The sequence below is a fragment of the Procambarus clarkii genome, chromosome 70, assembly GCF_040958095.1.
Source record: "Procambarus clarkii isolate CNS0578487 chromosome 70, FALCON_Pclarkii_2.0, whole genome shotgun sequence".
NCBI classification, from domain to species: Eukaryota; Metazoa; Arthropoda; class Malacostraca; order Decapoda; family Cambaridae; genus Procambarus; species Procambarus clarkii.
The window spans coordinates 15,398,828-15,425,956 of NC_091219.1; the positions used below are offsets into that span (position 1 = coordinate 15,398,828).

Below are 27,129 nucleotides of genomic sequence, written 5' to 3' on the forward strand. Positions count from 1 at the left end.
TCATGTTCCTCACAAGATCACTTCGTTTTTCACCTTCACTTACATGTTTTCTACATTCTTTTGTCATATTCTCCATGTTCTTCACAAGTCCATTGTTCATTCTTTGTAATCCCTATTCTCCTTATCATGTTTTCATGTTCTCTGTAAGTTCATATTCCCAGCATGTTCACTGTATTCATCAACTTTTCTTACATATGTTCTTTGCCATGTTCCCCATATGTTCTCTAGGTTTTTCCCCTTACATGTTATCTAACGTTCCTTAACTAAAAAATCTTTCACCAATCAACTAAAAACATAGTCACTTTCGTCATTTCTCAACTAAACTTATTATCCAGTCAACTAAAAATAGTCAGAAATAGCCTCGTTCAACACTGTTCTTAACTAAAACAACCTTTCTCTTAGCTAAAAAATTGTCAAGGAAACTTTTTTCAGCACTTTCTTAACAGGCGCTATGTTCATCAAGAAAAAAATTGTCAAAGGAAACTTTCCAAAACTGTTCATAACTAGCTTTTATCCATCGTCAATCAACTAAAAATAATAACTTTCATCATTTCTTAACTAAACATATTCCCCATTCATCAGAAAATAACCGTGTTCATCATGTTTCATTGTCATTTCTTAACTAAAATTATCTGCCAATCATCAGAAAAAGTCATGTTCATCATGTTTTGGCTTTTGCTCAACTAAAAGTATTCATCGGTCAACTAAAAATAGTTACTTCATCATGTTTCCTTGCCATTTCTTAACTAAAATATCACTTCTCTCATCTGAAAATAGTCATGTGTAGTCTCTTTCCAACACCGTTCTTAACTAAAACAGCCTTTCGCTTAGCTAAAAATTGTCAAAGGAATCTTTTCAGCACTGTTCATAACTAACTTTATCCATCGTCAAGTCAGAAAATATAGTCAAAGATATCTATCATCGTCGTTCTTAACTGACATTTATACTTTGTGGAGCACTAAAATAGTCAAATGTAACTTTTTCAGCACTTTCGTAAAAATTATATGTCGTCAAGTACGAAAAAAAATAGTCAAAGGTGCTCTCCGTTACACCAAAGTTACTCTTCGATAAATCAAAGACGCTCTTCAATACATCAAGGACTTACTCAAAGACACCAAAGTTACACTCTAAGACATCCTTCGAGACATCAAAGACTTCCTTAAGACTTCAATGGGACTCTTCCATTCATCAAAGACATTCTCTAAGCCCTCAAAGTTATTCTCAGCACAATCAAAAGTTATTCCGAGACAACAAAAGTTATTCTCAGAACAATCAAAAGTTATTCCAAGACAACAAAAGTCATTCTCAGAGCTATCAAAATTATTCTCGGAGTCATCAAAAGGTATTCTCTAACTCACTTTGGTCATTAAAGTTAATTTCTATGTTATAAAAGTTTGTCTCAGAGACATCTAAAGTTAATCTTAGAGTTATCAAATGTAATCTCTAACTCTCTTTTGTTCATCAAAGTTGATCTCAGAGTTAGCAAAGGTAATCTCTAACTCACTCTCGTTCATCAAAGTTGTTTCAAAGACATCAAAGTTATTCAAAGAGCTAACAAAAGTTATTCTCAGAGTCACCTTCGTTCTTCAGAGAAACTTTCCAAAACATCTTTATTCATCAAAGTTATTCTCAGAGGCATAAAAGTCATTCTCAGAGCTATCAAACTTGTTCTCAAAGTCATCAAACTTATTCACAGAGTCATCAAAGTTAATCTAAGACATCATTTTTCATCAAAGATATTCTCTCTAAACCATCAATGTTCTTCTCTAAGACATCTAAAGTTATTCTCAGAGCTATCAAACTTGTTCTCAGAGTCATCAAATGGTATTCTCGAAGTCATCAAAGTTATTTTCAGAGACATCTAAAGTTAATTTCTATGTTATAAAGTTATTCTCAGAGACATCTAAAGTTAATCTTGGTCATCAAAGTTATTCTCAGAGACATCTAAAGTTAATCTTGGTCATCAAAGTTGTTCTCTAAACATCAATGTTGTTCTCCAAGACATCAAAGATGTTCTCAAAATCATAAAAGTTATTCCCAGAGCTATCAAAGTTAATCTCAGAGTTATCCAAAGATATTCTCATGTCCACAAAAGTTATTCCAAGAGACGTCAAAGTTGTTTCAAAGACATCAAAGTTAATCTCAGAGTTATCCAAAGACATTCTCAGAGACATCTAAAGTTATTCTCTAAGACATCAAAGTTGTTCTAAGAGTTATCAAAAGTTATTCTCAGTCATGATATGTTATTCTCTAACTCACTTCCATTCATCAAAGACATTCTCTAAGTCCTGAAAGTTATTCTCTAAGACAACAAAGTCTTTCTCAGAGCTACCAAAGATGTTCTCTAAATCATAAAAGTTAATCTTAACTCACCTTCGTTCATTAGAGAAACTTTCCAATCCATATTCGTTGACCAGAGTTATTCTCAGAGTCATCAAAGCGATCTCTAATTCATCTTCGTTCTCCAAAGTTGTTCTCTAAGACACCTTCATTCATCAAAGAAACTCTCCTTCTTCCATCATGTTATTCTTTAAGACATCTTCAGTCATACAATTTTCTCTCCAAAATGTAACTAGTTCAGCTTTTCATACCAAACCTGCATTTCTGTTAAAACATATTTTCTTAGTTGCTTTACCCTAAAACTGTTCTCTGAACTACACTGTTCAAACCTACGTAACCTATCCTCTCCACCCAATGTTACTTAGTTAACGTAACGTTCCTAAACCTAGCTTTACCTATCCTAACATACCTTACCTTACCTTCCCTATCTTACCTAACTTTACCTATCCTAACATAACTTACCTTACCTTCCCTATCTTACCTAACTTTACCTATCCTAACATAACTTACCTTACCTTCCCTAACTTAACCTAACTTTACCTATCCTAACTTAACTTGCCTTTCATAACCTAACTTTACCTATCCTAACATAACCTAACTTTACCTATCCTAACATAACTTACCTTACCTTCCCTATCTTACCTAACTTTACCTATCCTAACATAACTTACCTTACCTTCCCTAACTTAACCTAACTTTACCTATCCTAACTTAACTTACCTAACTTATTCTGCTTAACATAACTTACCTTACCTTCCCTATCTTACCTAACTTTACCTATCCTATCCTAACCTAACTTGCTTTACCTAACTTAATCTTACATTCCCAAACTGATGTATCCTAACTTATCTAGTCCAACCAGACATGATCTAACTTAAGTATTCCTTCTTGTCTTTGTGTTTCGTCAATCATTGTCTCATATTCATTTACTCATTTCAAAGAATTATAATTTCTCAAATGGACGTTTTTGCATTTCAAGTGCTATTTGTTAGAGATTGGATATTTAAGCATTTCAAAGAATTTTTGTTATATATGGGCATTTACTCATTTCATTAGTTAATTTCTCAAATGGTCACTTATGCATTTCAAGTGTTATTTGTTTAAGATTGGGTATTTAACCATTTCAAAGGATTTTTGTTATATATGGGAACTTACTCGTTTCAAGGGCTAATTTCTCAAATGGTCATTTTTGCAGATCAAGGGTTATTTGTTAAAGTTCATCAAGTTGCCCATAAGTTGTATTAGTAGGTTCTATCTTATGTTCTTATTCCCCAACCCCTTAACCTAACCTCTTGTAATCTTAGTGTATTTAGTAGGTTCTATCTTATGTTTTTATTCCCCAACCCTTTAACCTATCCTTTCAGATGTAGTTTGTTGAATATATTATCCTTTTCCTAACCTTTCAGATGTAGTTTGTTGAATATATTATCCTTTTCCTAACCTTTCAGATGTAGTTTTGTTTCTCCTTTTTGTATATTTTTACCCAAACCTTCTTTCCTTCTTTACTTTGTTTTCACATATAAGTTCATTCTTTATCATAGTAATAATAAAAATTACAATAGTAAAGAATCAGATCTACTAAGACTTGAAATTGAGAAACAAGAGCTTAAGGGAGTGAGAGCATGAAAGAAGAGCAAGGAGTAAGAGAGAGGGGGCGGAAGAAAATGGGACCAAAGAAGAGAGAATGAGAGAGAGTGTGGGCATGGGAGCACTAAGACTTGAATTGAGAAAAAGAAAAACTAAGTGAATGAGAATGAGGGTGTGAGAATGGGAGCAATAAGACTTGAATTTGAGAAACAAGAGAGCATTTGAGCAAATGAGGGAGAGAGAGGGGGAGGAAGAGAGAGAATAAGGGAGAGAGATAGAAAAGGAGGGTTAGAAGGAGTAGGAGAATCAAAGTAAAGAAGGAAAGAAGGTTAAGTGGGATGGTGGGTTTGGGTAAAAATATACAAAAAGGAGAAACAAAACTACATCTGAAAGGTTAGGAAAAGGATAATATATTCAACAAACTACATCTGAAAGGTTAGGAAAAGGGTTGGGGAATAAGAACATAAGATAGAACCTACTAAATACACTAAGATTACAAGAGGTTAGGTTAAGGGGTTGGGGAATAAGAACATAAGATAGAACCTACTAATACAACTTATGGGCAACTTGATGAACTTTAACAAATAACCCTTGATCTGCAAAAATGACCATTTGAGAAATTAGCCCTTGAAACGAGTAAGTTCCCATATATAACAAAAATCCTTTGAAATGGTTAAATACCCAATCTTAAACAAAATAACACTTGAAATGCAAAAACGTCCATTTGAGAAATTATCCCTTGAAATGAGTAAATGCCCATATATAACAAAAATTCTTTGAAATGCTTAAATATCCAATCTCTAACAAATAGCACTTGAAATGCAAAAACGTCCATTTGAGAAATTATAATTCTTTGAAATGCTTAAATATCCAATCTCTAACAAATAGCACTTGAAATGCATAAGTGACCATTTGAGAAATTAACTAATGAAATGAGTAAATGAATATGAGACAATGATTGACGAAACACAAAGACAAGAAGGAATACTTAAGTTAGATCATGTCTGGTTGGACTAGATAAGTTAGGATACATCAGTTTGGGAATGTAAGATTAAGTTAGGTAAAGCAAGTTAGGTTAGGATAGGATAGGTAAAGTTAGGTAAGATAGGGAAGGTAAGGTAAGTTATGTTAAGCAGAATAAGTTAGGTAAGTTAAGTTAGGATAGGTAAAGTTAGGTTAAGTTAGGGAAGGTAAGGTAAGTTATGTTAGGATAGGTAAAGTTAGGTAAGATAGGGAAGGTAAGGTAAGTTATGTTAGGATAGGTAAAGTTAGGTTATGTTAGGATAGGTAAAGTTAGGTTATGAAAGGCAAGTTAAGTTAGGATAGGTAAAGTTAGGTTAAGTTAGGGAAGGTAAGGTAAGTTATGTTAGGATAGGTAAAGTTAGGTAAGATAGGGAAGGTAAGGTAAGTTATGTTAGGATAGGTAAAGTTAGGTAAGATAGGGAAGGTAAGGTAAGGTATGTTAGGATAGGTAAAGCTAGGTTTAGGAACGTTACGTTAACTAAGTAACATTGGGTGGAGAGGATAGGTTACGTAGGTTTGAACAGTGTAGTTCAGAGAACAGTTTTAGGGTAAAGCAACTAAGAAAATATGTTTTAACAGAAATGCAGGTTTGGTATGAAAAGCTGAACTAGTTACATTTTGGAGAGAAAATTGTATGACTGAAGATGTCTTAAAGAATAACATGATGGAAGAAGGAGAGTTTCTTTGATGAATGAAGGTGTCTTAGAGAACAACTTTGGAGAACGAAGATGAATTAGAGATCGCTTTGATGACTCTGAGAATAACTCTGGTCAACGAATATGGATTGGAAAGTTTCTCTAATGAACGAAGGTGAGTTAAGATTAACTTTTATGATTTAGAGAACATCTTTGGTAGCTCTGAGAAAGACTTTGTTGTCTTAGAGAATAACTTTCAGGACTTAGAGAATGTCTTTGATGAATGGAAGTGAGTTAGAGAATAACATATCATGACTGAGAATAACTTTTGATAACTCTTAGAACAACTTTGATGTCTTAGAGAATAACTTTAGATGTCTCTGAGAATGTCTTTGGATAACTCTGAGATTAACTTTGATGTCTTTGAAACAACTTTGACGTCTCTTGGAATAACTTTTGTGGACATGAGAATATCTTTGGATAACTCTGAGATTAACTTTGATAGCTCTGGGAATAACTTTTATGATTTTGAGAACATCTTTGATGTCTTGGAGAACAACATTGATGTTTAGAGAACAACTTTGATGACCAAGATTAACTTTAGATGTCTCTGAGAATAACTTTGATGACCAAGATTAACTTTAGATGTCTCTGAGAATAACTTTATAACATAGAAATTAACTTTAGATGTCTCTGAAAATAACTTTGATGACTTCGAGAATACCATTTGATGACTCTGAGAACAAGTTTGATAGCTCTGAGAATAACTTTAGATGTCTTAGAGAAGAACATTGATGGTTTAGAGAGAATATCTTTGATGAAAAATGATGTCTTAGATTAACTTTGATGACTCTGTGAATAAGTTTGATGACTTTGAGAACAAGTTTGATAGCTCTGAGAATGACTTTTATGCCTCTGAGAATAACTTTGATGAATAAAGATGTTTTGGAAAGTTTCTCTGAAGAACGAAGGTGACTCTGAGAATAACTTTTGTTAGCTCTTTGAATAACTTTGATGTCTTTGAAACAACTTTGATGAACGAGAGTGAGTTAGAGATTACCTTTGCTAACTCTGAGATCAACTTTGATGAACAAAAGAGAGTTAGAGATTACATTTGATAACTCTAAGATTAACTTTAGATGTCTCTGAGACAAACTTTTATAACAGAGAAATTAACTTTAATGACCAAAGTGAGTTAGAGAATACCTTTTGATGACTCCGAGAATAATTTTGATAGCTCTGAGAATGACTTTTGTTGTCTTGGAATAACTTTTGATTGTTCTGAGAATAACTTTTGTTGTCTCGGAATAACTTTTGATTGTGCTGAGAATAACTTTGAGGGCTTAGAGAATGTCTTTGATGAATGGAAGAGTCCCATTGAAGTCTTAAGGAAGTCTTTGATGTCTCGAAGGATGTCTTAGAGTGTAACTTTGGTGTCTTTGAGTAAGTCCTTGATGTATTGAAGAGCGTCTTTGATTTATCGAAGAGTAACTTTGGTGTAACGGAGAGCACCTTTGACTATTTTTTTTCGTACTTGACGACATATAATTTTTACGAAAGTGCTGAAAAAGTTACATTTGACTATTTTAGTGCTCCACAAAGTATAAATGTCAGTTAAGAACGACGATGATAGATATCTTTGACTATATTTTCTGACTTGACGATGGATAAAGTTAGTTATGAACAGTGCTGAAAAGATTCCTTTGACAATTTTTAGCTAAGCGAAAGGCTGTTTTAGTTAAGAACGGTGTTGGAAAGAGACTACACATGACTATTTTCAGATGAGAGAAGTGATATTTTAGTTAAGAAATGGCAAGGAAACATGATGAAGTAACTATTTTTAGTTGACCGATGAATACTTTTAGTTGAGCAAAAGCCAAAACATGATGAACATGACTTTTTCTGATGATTGGCAGATAATTTTAGTTAAGAAATGACAATGAAACATGATGAACACGGTTATTTTCTGATGAATGGGGAATATGTTTAGTTAAGAAATGATGAAAGTTATTATTTTTAGTTGATTGACGATGGATAAAAGCTAGTTATGAACAGTTTTGGAAAGTTTCCTTTGACAATTTTTTTCTTGATGAACATAGCGCCTGTTAAGAAAGTGCTGAAAAAAGTTTCCTTGACAATTTTTTAGCTAAGAGAAAGGTTGTTTTAGTTAAGAACAGTGTTGAACGAGGCTATTTCTGACTATTTTTAGTTGACTGGATAATAAGTTTAGTTGAGAAATGACGAAAGTGACTATGTTTTTAGTTGATTGGTGAAAGATTTTTTAGTTAAGGAACGTTAGATAACATGTAAGGGGAAAAACCTAGAGAACATATGGGGAACATGGCAAAGAACATATGTAAGAAAAGTTGATGAATACAGTGAACATGCTGGGAATATGAACTTACAGAGAACATGAAAACATGATAAGGAGAATAGGGATTACAAAGAATGAACAATGGACTTGTGAAGAACATGGAGAATATGACAAAAGAATGTAGAAAACATGTAAGTGAAGGTGAAAAACGAAGTGATCTTGTGAGGAACATGAACTTGTAGAGGAACATGAATATTGACAAAGAACACAACATATGGAAGTTAGCATGAATATTGAGTATAAAAGTTGTAAAGAGAACATGTGATGAACATGAAAACATAGAAAATATGACTAGAATGTAGAAAACATGTAAGTGAAGGTGAAAAAACGAAGTGATCTTGTGAGGAACATGAACTTGTAGAGGAACATGAATATTGCAAAGAACACAAAATATGGAAGTTAGCATGAATATTGAGTATAAAAGTTGTAAAGAGAACATGTGATGAACATGAAAACATAGAAAATATGACTAGAATTTGTAGAGAAAGTAATGAGACTAAGAGAAAGATTACAGAAAAAATGGAGATACTTGTGAAAATATAAACTGAATGGGACTGTGAACATTTGAAGAACATGGAGTGAACATAGAAAACATGGACAAAATGTGAAGAACACAGCTGAATATAGAGAAAATATGCAAATACAGTATGATTATTGAAGGTTTTGATACGTTGGGGATGAGAAGGGTAAAGTAAATACTCTGATAAACAGATAGGCTGGAGAGGGACTTGATCGAATATATTTATGTCTGATGATCTAAGGCTGAGGAAATGGAGCTTGGTTAATGCCCCGATTAATTTTACTACGTTAGAAATACGGTGATCTTAAATCTCAGGGTGATTTAGTTGGAAAATAAAGAACTTGTACAAATGAACTAAGCTGGGGCACAAGAGTTGAAACTTGATAACTGAACTGGTTTTTATTTACTATGTCTGAAAATGTAGTTGGGTGAATTGGACTGAGAGTAATGAATTTACAAAAGTGAGCTTGGACAGAGGACAAGAGCTAGAGTTTTATAATTGTTTACTTCATATTTACTATGTCTGAAATACAGCGGGTAAAAATTTCAGGGAAATTGATGGTTTATTTACAAAGACTTGAGGGTGGAAGAGGGTGGGGGACGAGAGCTGGAGCTCAGTAACTGACTTGATCTTATTTACTAACTTTGAAGTATGTCTGCTTTTAATTTTAGGGAAATTGATGGGTTATTTACAAAGATACGAAAGAGAATTAAGGCGGGGGGACGAGAGCTGGAGCTCGATAACTGACTTGATTTTATTTACGGTGTCTGAAATACAGAGGGTAAAAATTTAAGGGAAATTGATAGTTTATTTACAAAGACTTGAGGGTGGAAGAGGGTGGGGGACAAGCGCTGGAGCTTGGTAACTGTTTTGATCTTATTTACGGTGCCTGAAATACAGAGGGTAGAAATTTCAGGGAAATTGGACTGATACTAACGAAGATACGAGAGAGAACTAAGGCGGAGGACAAGCGCTGGAGCTTGGTAACTGTTTTGATCTTATTTACGGTGCCTGAAATACAGAGGGTAGAAATTTCAGGGAAATTGGACTGATACTAACGAAGATACGAGAGAGAACTAAGGCGGAGGACAAGCGCTGGAGCTTGGTAACTGTTTTGATCTTATTTACGGTGCCTGAAATACAGAGGGTAGAAATTTAAGGGAAATTGATGGTTTATTTACAAAGATACGAAAGAGAACTAAGGCGGAGGACAAGCGCTGGAGCTTGGTAACTGTTTTGATCTTATTTACGGTGCCTGAAATACAGAGGGTAGAAATTTCAGGGAAATTGGACTGATACTAACGAAGATACGAGAGAGAGCTAAGGCGGAGGACAAGCGCTGGAGCTTGGTAACTAAATTACTGTATTGAACTACGTTTGAAAAATGATTATTTAAAATTTTAGAGGGATTGGAATGATAGTATTCATTATACGACAGGGGACTAAGGTGGGGGAACGTGAGCTAGAACATGCTTACTAACATGATTTATTTGTGTAAAACATTGGCGAATACTGGGGATAAACTCTTTTATTATAAATTGTGTAAACTATGAATTAGATGACTAAATAAATTATAAATAAATAAATAAGTTTTATTAACGCTTAATGTATATATATATAAATTATTACGGTGGCGAACGCCGACAATGACTGGTAGATGTCTGGGGCAGGTAATCAGGTGATGATTGCCTCGGGCAGATAGCCTGGGGCAGGTAGCTGGGGCCAGCTTAGATAGTCTCTGAGGCAGTTTTCAGTATTAAAGGTTACATTGAGATGCTTCGGTTGATTTGTATAAAACTGACTGGTTAATGAAAAAGGAATAAAATATTAGTATGTCAGAAAATAGGAAGAGGGAATAATATGAAGAGGAGAGAGAGAGAGAGAGGAGGGAGAGAGAGAGAGAGAGGAGGGACGGTCCAGATATTACGGATAAGATAAGATAAGATTAAGAGCCGACTGGCTGGCTGGCTGGGCGCAAAGTAAATAAAGGTGACGCGACAGATTGCGAGGTAAGGGGGGAGGGAGGGGGGTGTGAGGTACGAAACCCTGAAAACAATGACTTACACAGGTGATTTTCTAAATTTACATGAAAACTATGGCTTACACAGACGGATTTTGTAAGTTGAAAACATGTAAAACATGTCCGTAGAGTTCTCCTGGAAGCCCTAAAGAGCTATATACGTTACTTTAATTTGTCCCATAAGGCCTTAACAAACTTCTATGTCTTGGAAATTATTTTTTCTCATAAGAACTTTAACAAACTCGTATGACATTATTTTTCGTTATAAGAAATCCTTACTTCCAAATCTGTGACTCCCCAAATTCGCCTGAAAACCCTGACACGCTACACACGATATTTTGATCTGAAAACCCTGACACGCTACACACGATATTTGGCCTGAAAACCCTGACACGCTACAGACGATATTTGGCTTGAAAAAAAATATCGTCTGTGGCGTGTCATCCCTACTACTGTCCTCAGCACCACACGCCGTGCCAGCACGTGTCCTCAGCACCACACACCGTGCCAGCACGTGTCCTCAGCACCACACGCCGTGCCAGCACGTGTCCTCAGCACCACACGCCGTGCCAGGACGTGTCCTCAGCACCACACACCGTGCCAGCACGTGTCCTCAGCACCACACGCCGTGCCAGCACGTGTCCTCAGCACCACACGCCGTGCCAAGAGCCTCTACACTGAAACAATTTATAAAGAACAGCAGCGGTCTAACCAAATGGGTGGCGGCCGCGGCCCGAGTATTGCCTCTCGTAAATCTTGGGTTGAGTCGCGACGCATTATTTTCCTGAGTGCTGCTGGGAGGTGCTGAGGCTCAGGGCTCCACCAGGAGCCTTGAGCCTCTTAGCGTTCTACGAAGAGCTTCGCAAGCGGAGAGCTGGAGGCTTCACGAACGAATGTCTCAGTGTTCCACCAGAAGCTGCCTTCAGTAAGGGATGTCTCAAGGCTTCATGAAGGGATATATCTCAGGCTCCACGAGAGGATGTATCAGGGCTACATAATGAGATGTCTCAGGGCTCCAAAAGGGGATGTCTCAGAGAGCTTTACGAAGAGGGGGGGATGTCTCCTCTTCGTGTGCATGAGGGGGGATAGCATGCATGTCTGCATGAGGGAATAGTCTCGGGGCTACTCAAGGGTATGTCTTAATAATGGCTCCAAGAAGAGATTTTTCAAGGCTACACATGTATGGTGTAACACAATGACAGCCTCTTTCAAAGCTGGATAAATTGCTGACCTGGAGAGCGTGCAGAGAACCTTCCTCTGCTAGAATCCACTCAGTAAACATCTAAACTATTGACTGACCAAAATGCCTAAATCTATATTCTCGTGAGCGCAGGCGGGACACACACATAATAATTTACACGTGGAAAATAGTCATGGGGCAGGTCCCAAACCTGCACACAGAAATAACACCACATGCGACCAGTAGGCATGGCAGGATGTGCAGAATATCCCCGTTGAAGAGTACAGGTGCCACAGGTACTCTGAGAGAGAACTATCAACATCAGAGGCCCTAGACTGTTCAACACGTTTCCACTATACATAAGGGGCATAACTGGCCGACCCCTCACAGAATTGAAGAGAGAACTTGACAAACACCTCCAAAGGATACCTGATCAACCAGGCTGTGACTCATACGTCAGGCTGCGAGCAGCCGCGTCCAACAGACTGGTTGACCAGTCTAGCAACGAGGAGGCCTGGTCGACGACCAGGCCGCGGGGACGCTAAGCCCCGAAATCATCTCAAGGTATCCTCAAGGTAAGGTATGGTTTCACTGATGACAAAGACTGCCTTACACACATCATTGAGCTCTTACGAACGGCAGATATCACACAAGAGGCAGAACGGTGGCCGGAATGTATATTTTTGTACCATATCCGATAGGAGACTCGTGCACAAAATGGATAAAAAGACAGGAGTGACAGGGAAGGTTCTCCAGTGGGCAGGTGTGACGGGGAAGGTTCTGCAGTGGGCAAGAGTGACGGGGAACGTACCCTAGCGGGCAGGACTGACAGGGAAAGTACTCCAGTGGGCAGAAGTGACAGGGAACGTACCCTAGCGGGCAGGACTGACAGGGAAGGTACTCCAGTGGGCAAGAGTGACAGGGAACGTACCCTAGCGGGCAGGACTGACAGGGAACGTACCCTAGCGGGCAGGACTGACAGGGAAGGTACCCTAGTGGGCAGGACTGACAGGGAAGGTACTCCAGCGGGCAGGAGTGACAGGGAACGTACCCTAGCGGGCAGGACTGACAGGGAAAGTACTCCAGTGGGCCGGAGTGACAGGGAACGTACCCTAGCGGGCAGGACTGACAGGGAACGTACCCTAGCGGACAGGACTGACAGGGAAGGTACTCCAGCGGGCAGGAGTGACGGGGAACGTACCCTAGCGGGCAGGACTGACAGGGAAAGTACTCCAGTGGGCCGGAGTGACAGGGAACGTACCCTAGTGGGCAGGACTGACAGGGAAAGTACTCCAGTGGGCAAGAGTGACAGGGAACGTACCCTAGCGAGCAGGACTGACAGGGCAGGCTCTCCAGTGGGCAGAAGTGACAGGGAACGTACCCTAGCGGGCAAAAGTGACAGGGAACGTACCATAGCGGGCAGAAGTGACAGGGAACGTACCCTAGCGGGCAGAAGTGACAGGGAACGTACCATAGCGGGCCGGAGTGACAGGGAACGTACCCTAGCGGGCAGAAGTGACAGGGAACGTACCATAGCGGGCCGGAGTGACAGGGAACGTACCCTAGTTGATAAACAAGAACGTCTCCAACAGATGGCACGGGAGTTACAGCGAATGGAGAGTCTTTAGAGACGCAGGACGTTACCAGTGGCATGCCACAAGGATCATTCATGGTTCCAATCCTTTTGCTAACAGGGGATATATTCCATGCTCTCAATATCCGTAGAGGATACAACAATTATGAGGAGGATACATAGGAAACTATAGGAGGACCTGGACAAAATGACATTATTGTCCCTCTGGTGGCTACGCAAGTTCAACTCGAGTAAATGCAAAGTAATGAAGCTTAGTATAGGGAACAGGAAGCCGGACGTAGCCGGTATCCCATAGGAGAGGAACTCCTCCTAGAATTGTAGAGAGAAAAAAAAATTTGGACATGATATTACACTCAAACTATCACCAGAAGCCCATGTTAAATGATTATCTTAAGCTACGTACGGAAGATTGGTTAATATAAGTGGTAACTTCAGGAATATGAAAAAATAAGAGTCCTTCAGGATCTTGAGAACCTTTACGTCAGATGAGTTCTGGAATTTGCTTACAATTATTTAGTCCTTATTTAAATAAACATAAAACGAAGCAGTAGAAAGTTCAGAGGTATGCCACCAAACTTATACCACCAGAGGTATGCCACCAAACTTATACCACCAGAGGTATGCCACCAAACTTATACCACCAGAGGTATGCCACCAAACTTATACCACCAGAGGTATGCCACCAAACTTATACCACCAGAGGTATACCACCAAACTTATACCACCAGAGGTATGCCACCAAACTTATACCACCAGAGGTATGCCACCAAACTTATACCACCAGAGGTATGCCACCAAACTTATACCACCAGAGGTATGCCACCAAACTTATACCACCAGAGGTATGCCACCAAACTTATACCATCAGAGGTATGCCACCAAACTTATACCATCAGAGGTATGCCACCAAACTTATACCACCAGAGGTATGCCACCAAACTTATACCACCAGAGGTATGCCACCAAACTTATACCTCCAGAGGTATGCTACCAAACTTATATCAACAGAGGTATGCCACCAAACTTATACAACCAGAGGTATGCCACCAAACTAGTACCACCAGAGGTATGCCACCAAACTTATACCACCAGAGGTATGCCACCAAACTAGTACCACCAGAGGTATGCCACCAAACTTATACCACCAGAGGTATGCCACCAAACTAGTACCACCAGAGGTATGCCACCAAACCAGTACCACCAGAGGTATGCCACCAAACTAGTACCACCAGAGGTATGCCACCAAACTAGTACCACCAGAGGTATGCCACCAAACCAGTACCACCAGAGGTATGCCACCAAACTAGTACCACCAGAGGTATGCCACCAAACTAGTACCACCATAGGTATGCCACCAAACCAGTACCACCAGAGGTATGCCACCAAACTTATACCACCAGAGGTATACCACCAAACTAATACAACCAGAGGTATGCCACCAAACTTATACCACCAGAGGTATGCCACCAAACTTATACCACCAGAGGTATGCCACCAAACTTATACAACCAGAGGTATGCCACCAAACTAGTACCACCAGAGGTATGCCACCAAACTTATACCACCAGAGGTATGCCACCAAACTTATACCACCAGAGGTATGCCACCAAACTTATACCACCAGAGGTATGCCACCAAACTTATACCACCAGAGGTATGCCACCAAACTTATACCATCAGAGGTATGCCACCAAACTTATACCATCAGAGGTATGCCACCAAACTTATACCACCAGAGGTATGCCACCAAACTTATACCACCAGAGGTATGCCACCAAACTTATACCACCAGAGGTATGCTACCAAACTTATATCAACAGAGGTATGCCACCAAACTTATACAACCAGAGGTATGCCACCAAACTAGTACCACCAGAGGTATGCCACCAAACTTATACCACCAGAGGTATGCCACCAAACTAGTACCACCAGAGGTATGCCACCAAACTTATACCACCAGAGGTATGCCACCAAACTAGTACCACCAGAGGTATGCCACCAAACCAGTACCACCAGAGGTATGCCACCAAACTAGTACCACCAGAGGTATGCCACCAAACTAGTACCACCAGAGGTATGCCACCAAACCAGTACCACCAGAGGTATGCCACCAAACTAGTACCACCAGAGGTATGCCACCAAACTAGTACCACCAGAGGTATGCCACCAAACCAGTACCACCAGAGGTATGCCACCAAACTAGTACCACCAGAGGTATGCCACCAAACTAGTACCACCAGAGGTATGCCACCAAACCAGTACCACCAGAGGTATGCCACCAAACTTATACCACCAGAGGTATGCCACCAAACTAATACCACCAGAGGTATGCCACCAAACTTATACCACCAGAGGTATGCCACCAAACTTATACCACCAGAGGTATGCCACCAAACTTATACAACCAGAGGTATGCCACCAAACTAGTACCACCAGAGGTATGCCACCAAACTTATACCACCAGAGGTATGCCACCAAACTAGTACCACCAGAGGTATGCCACCAAACTTATACCACCAGAGGTATGCAACCAAACTAGTACCACCAGAGGTATGCCACCAAACTAGTACCACCAGAGGTATGCCACCAAACTAGTACCACCAGAGGTATGCCACCAAAGTAGTACCACCAGAGGTATGCCACCAAAGTAGATATATATCTGAGAGGTATGAACTACAGAGTCGGTCGGCCGAGCGGACAGCACGCTGGGCTTGTGATCCTGTGGTCCTGGGTTCGATCCCAGGCGCCGGCGAGAAACATTGGGCAGAGTTTCTTTCACCCTATGCCCCTGTTACCTAGCAGTAAAATAGGTACCTGGGTGTTAGTCAGCTGTCACGGGCTGCTTCCTGGGGGTGGAGGCCTGGTCGAGGACCGGGCCGCGGGGACACTAAAAAAAGCCCCGAAATCATCTCAAGATAACCTCAAGAAAACCACATACTGAGCACCTGCGCCCCGGTACATCACTGGCGGGGAAGCACCAGACATGTCTGATTTAGATCTCCAAATAGTACTTAATTAGCTCATCTCTGGCGCGAAGCCTCGGTCAGGGGCTCGGATGGCTTCTCACCTCTATGGCTGACGCCATATTTGTTTGTCAAATTGTTCATTAAATTGGAATTTTTATTCATCCTCTTAGATCATCTTCTTGATGAGCGCGTCTGGGGTAAGACTTGGTGATATGTCTTAACTTTGTTTGGGTTTTTCGTATTTGATATTGAGGGGAGGAGGGGTTTGGGGTGTGGGGTGATGGGTGGGGGGAGGTGTGGGTGTCGGGGGGTCCATACTTCGTGGACTGACCCTCTGGTCTCCTGTCACCTCTTCCAGCTATCATCACCTCTTCACACTTACATTAAATTTAAATAAATATTCCTCAGATCAAGTCTGCAGCCTCCCAGAGTCTTCTGGGAATATTCTGAAATCCTCTGCTTTCCTAATTTGCCTAATTCATTCTGCATGCGTAAGCGTTGGCAGGTATTACGCTACACAAATGATTCGGTATTTAACATATATCACAACACGGATGAGTCCTAAAGCAGGTATTTGGGAGATTCCGCTTGTTATCCTGCCCCAATCCGGTTTGTCCCGTCTCACTGTGGCTCTCTGTTTCCCCTCTGTTAGGTACTCTCTCTCAATTAGTACTTAATAATTTTTTAAGCATTTTGCAGGGTTTAACTGTCAGAGACTCTTATATTTGGCTCACCTTTTTTGACTTGGCACTTCTCTGTGTAGTGGAAACCCATTTGTCATCATCTTGTATGTGTGTGTGTGTGTGTGTGTGTGTGTGTGTGTGTGTGTGTGTGTGTGTGTGTGTGTGTGTGCGTGCGTGCGTGCGTGCGTGCGTGCCTGTACTCACCTAGTTGTACTCACCTAGTTGTGCTTGCGGGGGTTGAGCTCTGGCTCTTTGGTCCCGCCTCTCAACTGTCAATCAACAGGTGTACAGGTTCCTGAGCCTATTGGGCTCTATCATATCTATACTTGAAACTGTGTATGGAGTCAGCCTCCACCACATCACTTCCTAATGCATTCCATTTGTCAACCACTCTGACACTAAAAAAGTTCTTTCTAATATCTCTGTGGCTCATTTGGGCACTCAGTTTCCACCTGTGTTCCCTAGTGCGTGTGCCCCTTGTGTTAAACAGCCTGTCTTTATCAACCCTGTCAATTCCCTTGAGGATCTTGAATGTGGTGATCATGTCCCCCCTAACTCTTCTGTCTTCCAACGAAGTGAGGTTTAATTCCCGTAGTCTCTCCTCGTAGCTCATACCTCTCAGCTCGGGTACTAGTCTGGTGGCAAACCTTTGAACCTTTTCCATTTTAGTCTTATGCTTGACTAGATATGGACTCCATGCTGGTGCCCCATACTCCAGGATTGGTCTGACATATGTGGTATATAATGTTCTGAAAGATTCCTTACACAAGTTTCTAAAGGCCGTTCTTATGTTAGCCAACCTGGCATATGCTGCTGCTGTTATCCTCTTGATGTGAGCATCAGGGGACAGGTCTGGAGTGATATCAACCCCCAGGTCTTTCTCTCTCTCGGACTCTTGAAGTATTTCATCTCCCAAGTGATACCTTGTATCTGGTCTCCTGCTTCCTACCCCTATCTTCATTACATTACATTTGCTTGGATTAAACTCTAACAGCCATTTGTTCGAGCATTCCTGCAGCTTGTCCAGGTCTTCTTGAAGCCTCAAGCTGTCCTCCTCTGTCTTAATCCTTCTCATAATTTTGGCGTCGTCAGCAAACATTGAGAGGAATGAGTCTATACCCTCTGGCAGATCATTTACGTATATCAGAAACAGGATAGGTCCAAGTACAGAGCCCTGTGGGACTCCACTGGTGACTTCACGCCAGTCTGAGGTCTCACCCCTCACTGTAACTCTCTGCTTCCTATTGTTTAGGTACTCCCTTATCCACTGGAGCGCCCTACCAGTTACTCCTGCCTGTTTCTCTAGCTTATGCATCAACCTTTTATGGGGTACTGTGTCAAAGGCTTTCCGACAGTCCAAAAAAATGCAGTCCGCCCACCCTTCTCTTTCTTGTTTAATCTTTGTCACCTGATCGTAGAATTCTATCAATCCTGTAAGGCAAGATTTACCCTTCCTCAACCCATGTTGATGGGTTGTCACGAAGTCTCTTCTCTCCAGATGTGTTACTAGGTTTTTTCTCACAATCTTCTCCATCACCTTGCATGATATACAAGTTAAGGACATTGGCCTGTAGTTCAGTGCCTCTTGTCTGTCACCCTTTTTGTATATTGGTACTACATTAGCAGTCTTCCATATTTCTGGTAGGTCCCCCGTTTCCAGTGACCTACTATACACTATGGAGAGTGGTAGGCAAAGTGCTCCTGCACACTCTTTCAATACCCATGGCGAGATTCCATCCGGCCCAACAGCTTTTCTCATATCCAGCTCCAATAGGTGCTTCTTGACCTCATCTCTTGTAATTTCGAACCTATCCAAGGTCACCTGGTTTGCTGCCACCTCTTCTAGCGCCGCGACATCTCCCTGTTCTATTGTAAAGACCTCCTGGAACCTTTTGTTGAGTTCTTCACACACCTCTTTGTCATTCTCTGTGTCCCTGTCCTCGCCCACCCTAAGTTTCATCACCTGTTCCTTCACTGTTGTCTTCCTCCTGATGTGACTGTGTAGTAGCTTGGGTTCGGTCTTGGCTTTATTAGCTATATCATTTTCATACCTTTTCTCAGCTGCTCTTCTCACACTGACATACTCGTTCCTGGTTCTCTGGTATCTCTCTCTACTTTCTGGTGTTCTGTTATTACGGAAGTTCCTCCATGCCCTGTGTGTGTGTCGGTATGCGTGTGCGTGACTGCGTGTGTGCGTGCTTGTTTAAAATCTTCATGTAATCTCTGAAGTTGTCGGGCTTATAATTTCTTGAGCAAATTATGTTTTTAAATATGGTGTTAATCCTGTAGCGCTGGAACTCACAGCTGAGTTTCACCGTGGAGGGACAAGACCGCAAGCCTCCAACTGTCCAAGAAGAGCGCCCGTGTGAGTGGCACTCCTAAACAACTATTCCACTAACGGACAGGTACAATGCCTTAAGCCAAATTGATGCTCTGGTCAGAGAGCGCTCCCTTTCCTAGATTGTTTACACTGATGGATCCTTGCAACTGTCCTATGGCGCTGCTGGAAGTGAAGTTGTTGTGACAGCGAGAGATAACTCCCTCTCCTGTGAGTGTGGAGCGTGTATATATCACTGGGCCTCCACTCCTCAAACCCTCCCTCTCCCCCACCTGGTGACTGACCACCCCCTCTCCCCCACCTGGTGACTGACCACCCCCTCTCCCCCACCTGGTGACTGACCCCCCTCTCCCCCACCTGGTGACTGACCACCCCCTCTCCCCCACCTGGTGACTGAATCGACCCCCCTCTCCCCCACCTGGTGACTGACTCGACCCCCCTCTCCCCCACCTGGTGACTGACTCGACCCCCCTCTCCCCCACCTGGTGACTGACCTGACCACCCCTCTCCCCCACCTGGTGACTGACTCGACCCCCCCTCTCCCCCACCTGGTGACTGACTGACCCCCCCGTCTCCCCCACCTGGTGACTGACCCCCCCCCCTCTCCCCCACCTGGTGACTGACCCCCCCTCTCCCCCACCTGGTGACTGACCACCCCCTCTCCCCCACCTGGTGACTGACCACCCCCTCTCCCCCACCTGGTGACTGACCCCCCCCCCCTCCCCCCCACCTGGTGACTGACCCCTCCCCCCTTCTCCCACACCTGGTGACTGACCCCCCCTCCTCTCCCACACCTGGTGACTGACCCCCCCTACTCTCCCACACCTGGTGACTGACCACCCCCTCTCCCCCACCTGGTGACTGACCACCCCTCTCCCCCACCTGGTGACTGACTCGACCCCCTCTCCCCCACCTGGTGACTGACTCGACCCCCCTCTCCCCCACCTGGTGACTGACCACCCCCTCTCCCCCACCTGGTGACTGACCACCCCCTCTCCCCCACCTGGTGACTGACCCCCCCTCTCCCCCACCTGGTGACTGACTCCCCCCCCTCTCCCCCACCTGGTGACTGACCCCCCCCCCCCCACACACACACGAAGGCAATATCCATAACTTCGAATTGGTGATATTGGTCTCTGGTCTGCTGGTCTCTTATGCCGGCCGCAACACCGTCCGGACGACGCCAATAACGTTTTAGATCTCGATCATGGCTCACAGCTCTCTCTCTATTACCCCCCGTTGGCTTACATCTCTATTGCCTTATTAGCTAACGGAAGGCTTTGTTGCTCCGGTGCCTATATCAGCTGACGGGGTGCTCGGGAAAGGGGTCTGTTGGTTACACCTTTAATGGCACCACCAATTAGGGTTGGATAGGTGGTAATGTCTTGTTTGTGATGAGGCGCGAGGCCATTCCAGGTCTACCTGGAGGGGTTATCTTGAGGTTATCTTGAGATGATTTCGGGGCTTTTTAGTGTCCCCGCGGCCCGGTCCTCGACCAGGCCTCCACCCCCAGGAAGCAGCCCGTGACAGCTGACTAACACCCAGGTACCTATTTTACTGCTAGGTAACAGGGGCATAGGGTGAAAGAAACTCTGCCCATTGTTTCTCGCCGGCGCCTGGGATCGAACCCAGGACCACAGGATCACAAGTCCAGCGTGCTGTCCGCTCGGCTCCCTACTTCTTGCCAACTTCTTGGGGTGTCAACATCTTCGATATCATAAAACTTTGAATGCATTATATTCTATATTTCAAGTCCTCAAGTTAATTGTCCATGGAATGAGACTGACGAGGCCCTCAGTATCACTTGGAAAACAACTTGTGGGTCCTGTCTAAGTGTACAAGTTCTACAGAACACTCGCTATAATTCCAATTGGTACTTAACTTATTTTCACGCGGCCCTTCTAGGAGGGCTGTTTGGCTGATGATTCTGTAACGCTGTTAGACGTAATCACCTCAAGATGACTTGATCTACGAACACCATTTTTATTATAGTTTCGGGGGCCGCAGAGGTGACCGTTTGACCTGGCGAACATCTTGGCGGCCAGAGGAAGCAACTCTCCCAAGCTAGAAATCTTCCCTTATATTAAGTCAACATTTTGATATGAGGAGAGCTGTGTATATTACAGCTGGGGGGGATGGGGACCTCTGTGGCTCCCCTGTCCTACTTACCTCACCTGTCAAGAGCATATTTATATCTTATCTTGATAACACGGTTCATTCTCTCATGCTTCTTAGTCTGCTCTAGTTACGTCTTAAGGAATCTTGTTACTGTTTGGTCCCGAGTGATGCCAGAGCGAGCCCTGCCCGCCTCTGTGTTCATGAACCTAGTATTCATCATCCATATGATTAATGACGTTAACATCAGTTTTCCCTATTGGAGTTCTTACTACGAGAATGGCGAGTGTTGATTTAGAAAACTTATTTATTTGTAAGATGTGTAAATGAACTGATTGTTCTTATCCTTGTTTAAATATATATCATCGGTTTTGACACTGCAAGTGACTGACAAAGTTAAATCTCAGTAAACAGTCAGGCTTTGATAACATCGTGAGATGGTTTCATCATGTTTTAATATTTCCTTCAGTAAGAGTACAGACTCAGAGTCTCGCAGCGCTGGCGGACGTGGCTCCTCTCTCCCAATCACATACACGAAGGAATATTATCCCACCAAACACACACCGAAACTACGACGTTGGTACAACGTTCGAACAAGTTTTAACATCTCCTAACCAGTTATAACAACCAATATATCAGGTTGTAACAACGTTCTAATACGTCATTAACACGTTAAGTCAAGATGTAACAACTTTATTACAATTTGTAACAAGCGGGAAATAGAGACAGTTTCGGTTTGTGTTTCCAGGGATGTGTAAATATTTATACCAACCCCCTGTAATAAATATGTTAAACCTTTCACTCCATGGTTTATAGTCCTCATTTATTGGTGCGATGTGTAAATGCATTGTATCATACTGACGCCCTGTAACACCCATGATGTGGGTGTCGCTGAGTCGTGATAGTGGACTTACTCAATAAGGGCAGCAAGCAAGGACTAATTCACTCACCAGCTATTATTATTATTACTTCATTCGTAGAGCACCAGTGTTCATGTATTGTACATGATTCCCACTAATGTCTCTCGCTCTGTTCCACAGGTGGTCGCAGGGGCTGTTGTTCCACCAGGCTCTGGTGGACTGCGGCCGGGCAGCCATTCTCATCCCGCTGGGCCGCTCCATCTACAGCTGCTTGCCAGTGACCAAATGCTCGCTGGTGGAGACCGCCTTCCTCTTGCTGGTCACGGTGTCCACTATCAACATGTTAACAACGGTATTAAGTCAAGTAAAGGAACAGTCTCTTGAGTCATGTATGCCCCCCTGTAGACACTCGCTGTGTGTATAGCTTCCGCTGTAGGCGCTACTCTGCCACGCTGCTTGCAGAGGAGTAGGTGTTGAGGAGACAGTGTGAGCACTGGCTGGCTGGCCGGCTGGCAGTCCCACCTCCTAAATCTTATACCACAACTTATTTCCCGAGTCACTTTTAAACCTTATACTAAATCTCACTTAACCTCTTAATCTAAAATTATTTGGTCCAAAAAATATTAAAGTGAAAAGAAGGAAGAGAAAGCTAATGACAAATAATATCCTCCATTTTTTATTATTATAACTAATATGGGACCCAGGACTCCCCTTGTCTAATGGGAAACAAAAATATACATAAATATATATATATATATATATATATATATATATATATATATATATATATATATATATATATATATATATATATATATATATATATATATATATATATATATATATAATTTATAGAGATAATCTGTCTATATGTTTGTTTGTTCGAGAATGGGGGCCAGACGCTTGGGGTTAGCCTCACGAAACTTTGCAGGATGACTGGTTTTTGTCCGGGGATGGTCATAGATGGGTTGGGATCGACCTCCTTACCCCCTTTGCATGAAATGACAAATTATACTAATTTCCAATGTCGCCAAATAAAAGACTCTATCCACACTAAGATTACAGTGATGAAGGGAAAGTGGTGAAGGGTGGAGAAGATGGTGAAATGCAAGAAAGATAGTGAGGGATAGAAAAGGTGGTGATGGGCCATCTGCAGTTCCCAAACTTCTATGTTCTTATATTGGCTGAGGCAGTGTGTACTGGATATTGTCTTGGTCTTAAGGATGGCAGAGTGTGACCTGATTCTTAACAATTGCTTCAAATTGTTTAATATATAGTGCTTCGCCGGTGTTTAATATTTACTGTCGTTCTACCTGTCAACGTGTGTGTGTGTGTATAATAATTAATGCCGAATTATATTATATACTTCCTTTCACTCTCAGTGCTCTTAAAACCTCAGAGATTATTTACTCAAACCTAGCAATCAAACCTGTGTGTGGCAGATGTGCTGTGCCGGAGCAGAGAGGGGAAATAATTCAAGGCTTTACCGGGAGCTTTGTTTATCCGGACATGTTTGTGACGCGGTGTTCTCATAAAGGACAGTTTACCGGCCGTCTGAACTGACAAGAACGACGACACATGAGGTGATAACCGGTGCGGCCCGCCTCGACGCTTTCCAAAAGCCCGCCGCCCGCCCTTTCCCGCCAACCGCCCGTCCGTCACCCGCCCGGCCCGCCGCCCGCCCTTTCCCGCCAACCGCCCGTCCGTCACCCGCCCGACCCGCCGCCCGGCCGTCCCGCTAACCCCATGCCTGCGCCCCCATCCCCCACCACCCCTCAAGCACCACCACATGCCTGCCCCTCGACGCCCGCTCTCGCCCACAGCACCCTCGAGGTGTGGTGGTCTCTTCTAATCCTCTATCTGCCTTCTATTGTTCATGAGAAGAATTATAACTCTCATAAGCTCATATCTCTTACATTTCCTTATTATGTCAGCTGGAACAATAATAACATTTCCTCACAGTGTTGGAAGACGAAATGTTCCAAATGGAAGATTTCGTAAAATAAAATAAGAAAATACAATATAGTCGTTGTGCAGGATATCAGTGAAACAGTTGTATATTTTCCTCACAAAGCACGACATAGACGCATACCCATGACATATCCAAGCGGCTAGCGGATATATATTATATTATATTATATTATATTATATTATATTATATTATATATATATATATATATATATATATATATATATATATATATATATATATATATATATATATATATATATATATAAAGGGAAGGGGGTGGTAGGAGAAAAGCACACAGAAACTGTATTGGAGGGGACCTACATTCCCTCCAGTGCGTTATGTGTGGTTTCCTCCGAGGCCATGGGTCCCCCTTCTTCCAGCCAGAGGTGGTACTCCCTTCCCTATATATAAAAATATATATATTTTTATATATATTTTTTTATTTTTATATATATATTATATATATATATATATATATATATATATATATATATATATATATATATATATATATGTATATATATATATATATATATAAATATATATATATATATATATATATATATATATATATATATATATATATATATACATATATATATATATATATATATATATATATATATATATATATATATATATATTGATTATACTAATATGACAAATTATGATGTAATTTCAATAGAACTCCTATTTCAATTAAGCCCTGATGCTAAGAAAATAGTTAGAGGGATAGAAGCCCTAAACCAGAAAATAATAAATACAGAATATGCGGTCATATTCAATGAAACATGTTTGAAAGAAAACCTGCTGCCAGTATACACCAATATATATATATATATATATATATATATATATATATATATATATATATATATATATATATATATATATATATATATATATATATATATATATATATATATATATATATTTTATGGGAAACACTAGTACCAGAGAAAAAAATTATATATATATATATATATATATATATATATATATATATATATATATATATATATATATATATATATTTATGTTTATCACGAAAATAAACACGTGATTAAAAATGTGACAATGTCAGACCATGGATGAAAAATGAAACAGGAATTTCCTTAAGTACTTTCGTATATTAATAATATACCAATCCTTCTGAAGATGTATTAATATACGAAAGTACTTAAGGAAATTCCTGTTTGATTTTTCCTCCGTGGTCTGACATTGTCATATATATATATATATATATATATATATATATATATATATATATATATATATATATATATATATATATATATATATATATATATATATATATAAGGATGTGAGGCAGCGGCTCATGCAGTTAGGGCCTACATTGCAAATATTACAGATGAAAAAGCCCTGATGAAACTGGATACAAAAATGCTTTCAATTTGGTAGGAAGGGATGCAGTACTCAATGCGGTTCATCGCTATTTTCCTTCCCTCTACCCGCTTGTAAACTCATGCTACAGCAAGAATATAACTCTGCTATTCGGGGAACATGAAGTTGAATCACAAGAAGGTGTCCAACAGGGTGACCCCCTTGCTCCTTTTCTTTTCTGCCTAGTCATCAAGGAAGTCACCGATTACCTGTCCAGAGATCTACATTTGTTTTTTGAACGATGGTACTCTAGCTGGCTCCCCAGCCTTCATCCTAGAGGACATAAGAATAATTCAGGAGCAAGGAATAAGCTTAAGCCTCACCCTGAACTCTTCCAAGTGCGAAATAACCTCCACCAACCAGCCCATAATAGAGCGAATAATGTATGTTTTGCCTGATATTCATATAATCAACCATGAGGACAGCACTCTCCTAGGAGCTCCTCTTGGAGGGAATGCCATCGAAGAGGTCTTGGGTAAGGAGATTGCTGATCTGAAGAGGATGGATGAGAGGATTGAAGACATTGATGCTTATGATGCACTTTTCCTCATCATCAGATGCTTGTCCCTTCCCAGGCTGACCTATTTTCTTAGATGTTCGCCATCGTTCAATAATAATAAATTAGAAGAGTACGACAGCTTGCTGAAATCAATACTAGAAAAAGCCCTCAACCTTCCTCTCAGCGACTCACACTGGAAACAGGCCTCCTTTCCTGTCTGACTCGGGGGCCTCGGCGTTCGCACAGCAACACAAATTGCTGTACCAGCGTTCTTGTCCTCTTCAGCGGCATCTGATAACCTGGTGAAAGAAATCCTGACTGCCTAGGTCAACAGGCAGGAGTAAACGTTCCCAGCTTTATGGTCTGAATCACCAAATGGGTCTTTCTCTTGCAGGACCAGCACTCCAACCATCAGCTTCTGAAGCTCAGGAGAAATCTAGCTGGGATTGCCCCATTGTTGACCATGCAGCTACAACAAGACCAAATGACACTGTCCGACTTAGAGCTGTAGCAGCTCCCCGTGTAGATGACTTCCTATTAGAAACTCCAATGTCAGCAACCGGTATTCATCTCACACCACAGGCCCCCCTGGAATTGCTGTGGCCCTCCACCTTCCTGCCCCAATCCACACCAAATATTGGTGTTTTTGCGGCGAGGTGATGGCCAACAGGTACGGCCACCATGGCCAACTCTGCCAAGCCACACGTGGATGGCACTCGAGTCACAGTGAAGTTAACCACATCATCAATAGGAGCCTCACCACACTCTCTCACCACTGAGAGAGAGCCTCGTTACATAACTCCCCATAACTCTGACGCTCTTATTGCTCACAGTGAGCCCCTGGAAGAATGGCAAGCAGTTGGTGTGGGACTACACGTGCGTAACAACACTGCCTAAAACCTACATTGACTTCAGTCTTGCACAACCAGGTGGTGCTGCCACTCACAGGGAATCAGCCAAATCCCTGAAGTACAGAGAGCTGGATCGCCACTACAATTTTGTCCCCATTGCCTCTGAG

The 27,129-nt window shown here is 41.5% G+C and overlaps 1 protein-coding gene across 2 annotated transcripts in view; it reads left to right on the forward strand.

Moving 5' to 3' along the window:
* LOC123748154 (uncharacterized) overlaps positions 1 to 27,129 on the forward strand; it is a 188,305-nt gene that overhangs the window by 53,551 nt on the left and 107,625 nt on the right. For both annotated transcript variants that reach the window (XM_069311588.1, XM_069311589.1), the window contains exon 2: positions 22,417 to 22,600. In XM_069311588.1, the coding sequence (XP_069167689.1) occupies positions 22,417 to 22,600 (184 nt within the window). The remainder of the gene's footprint in view (positions 1 to 22,416; positions 22,601 to 27,129) is intronic.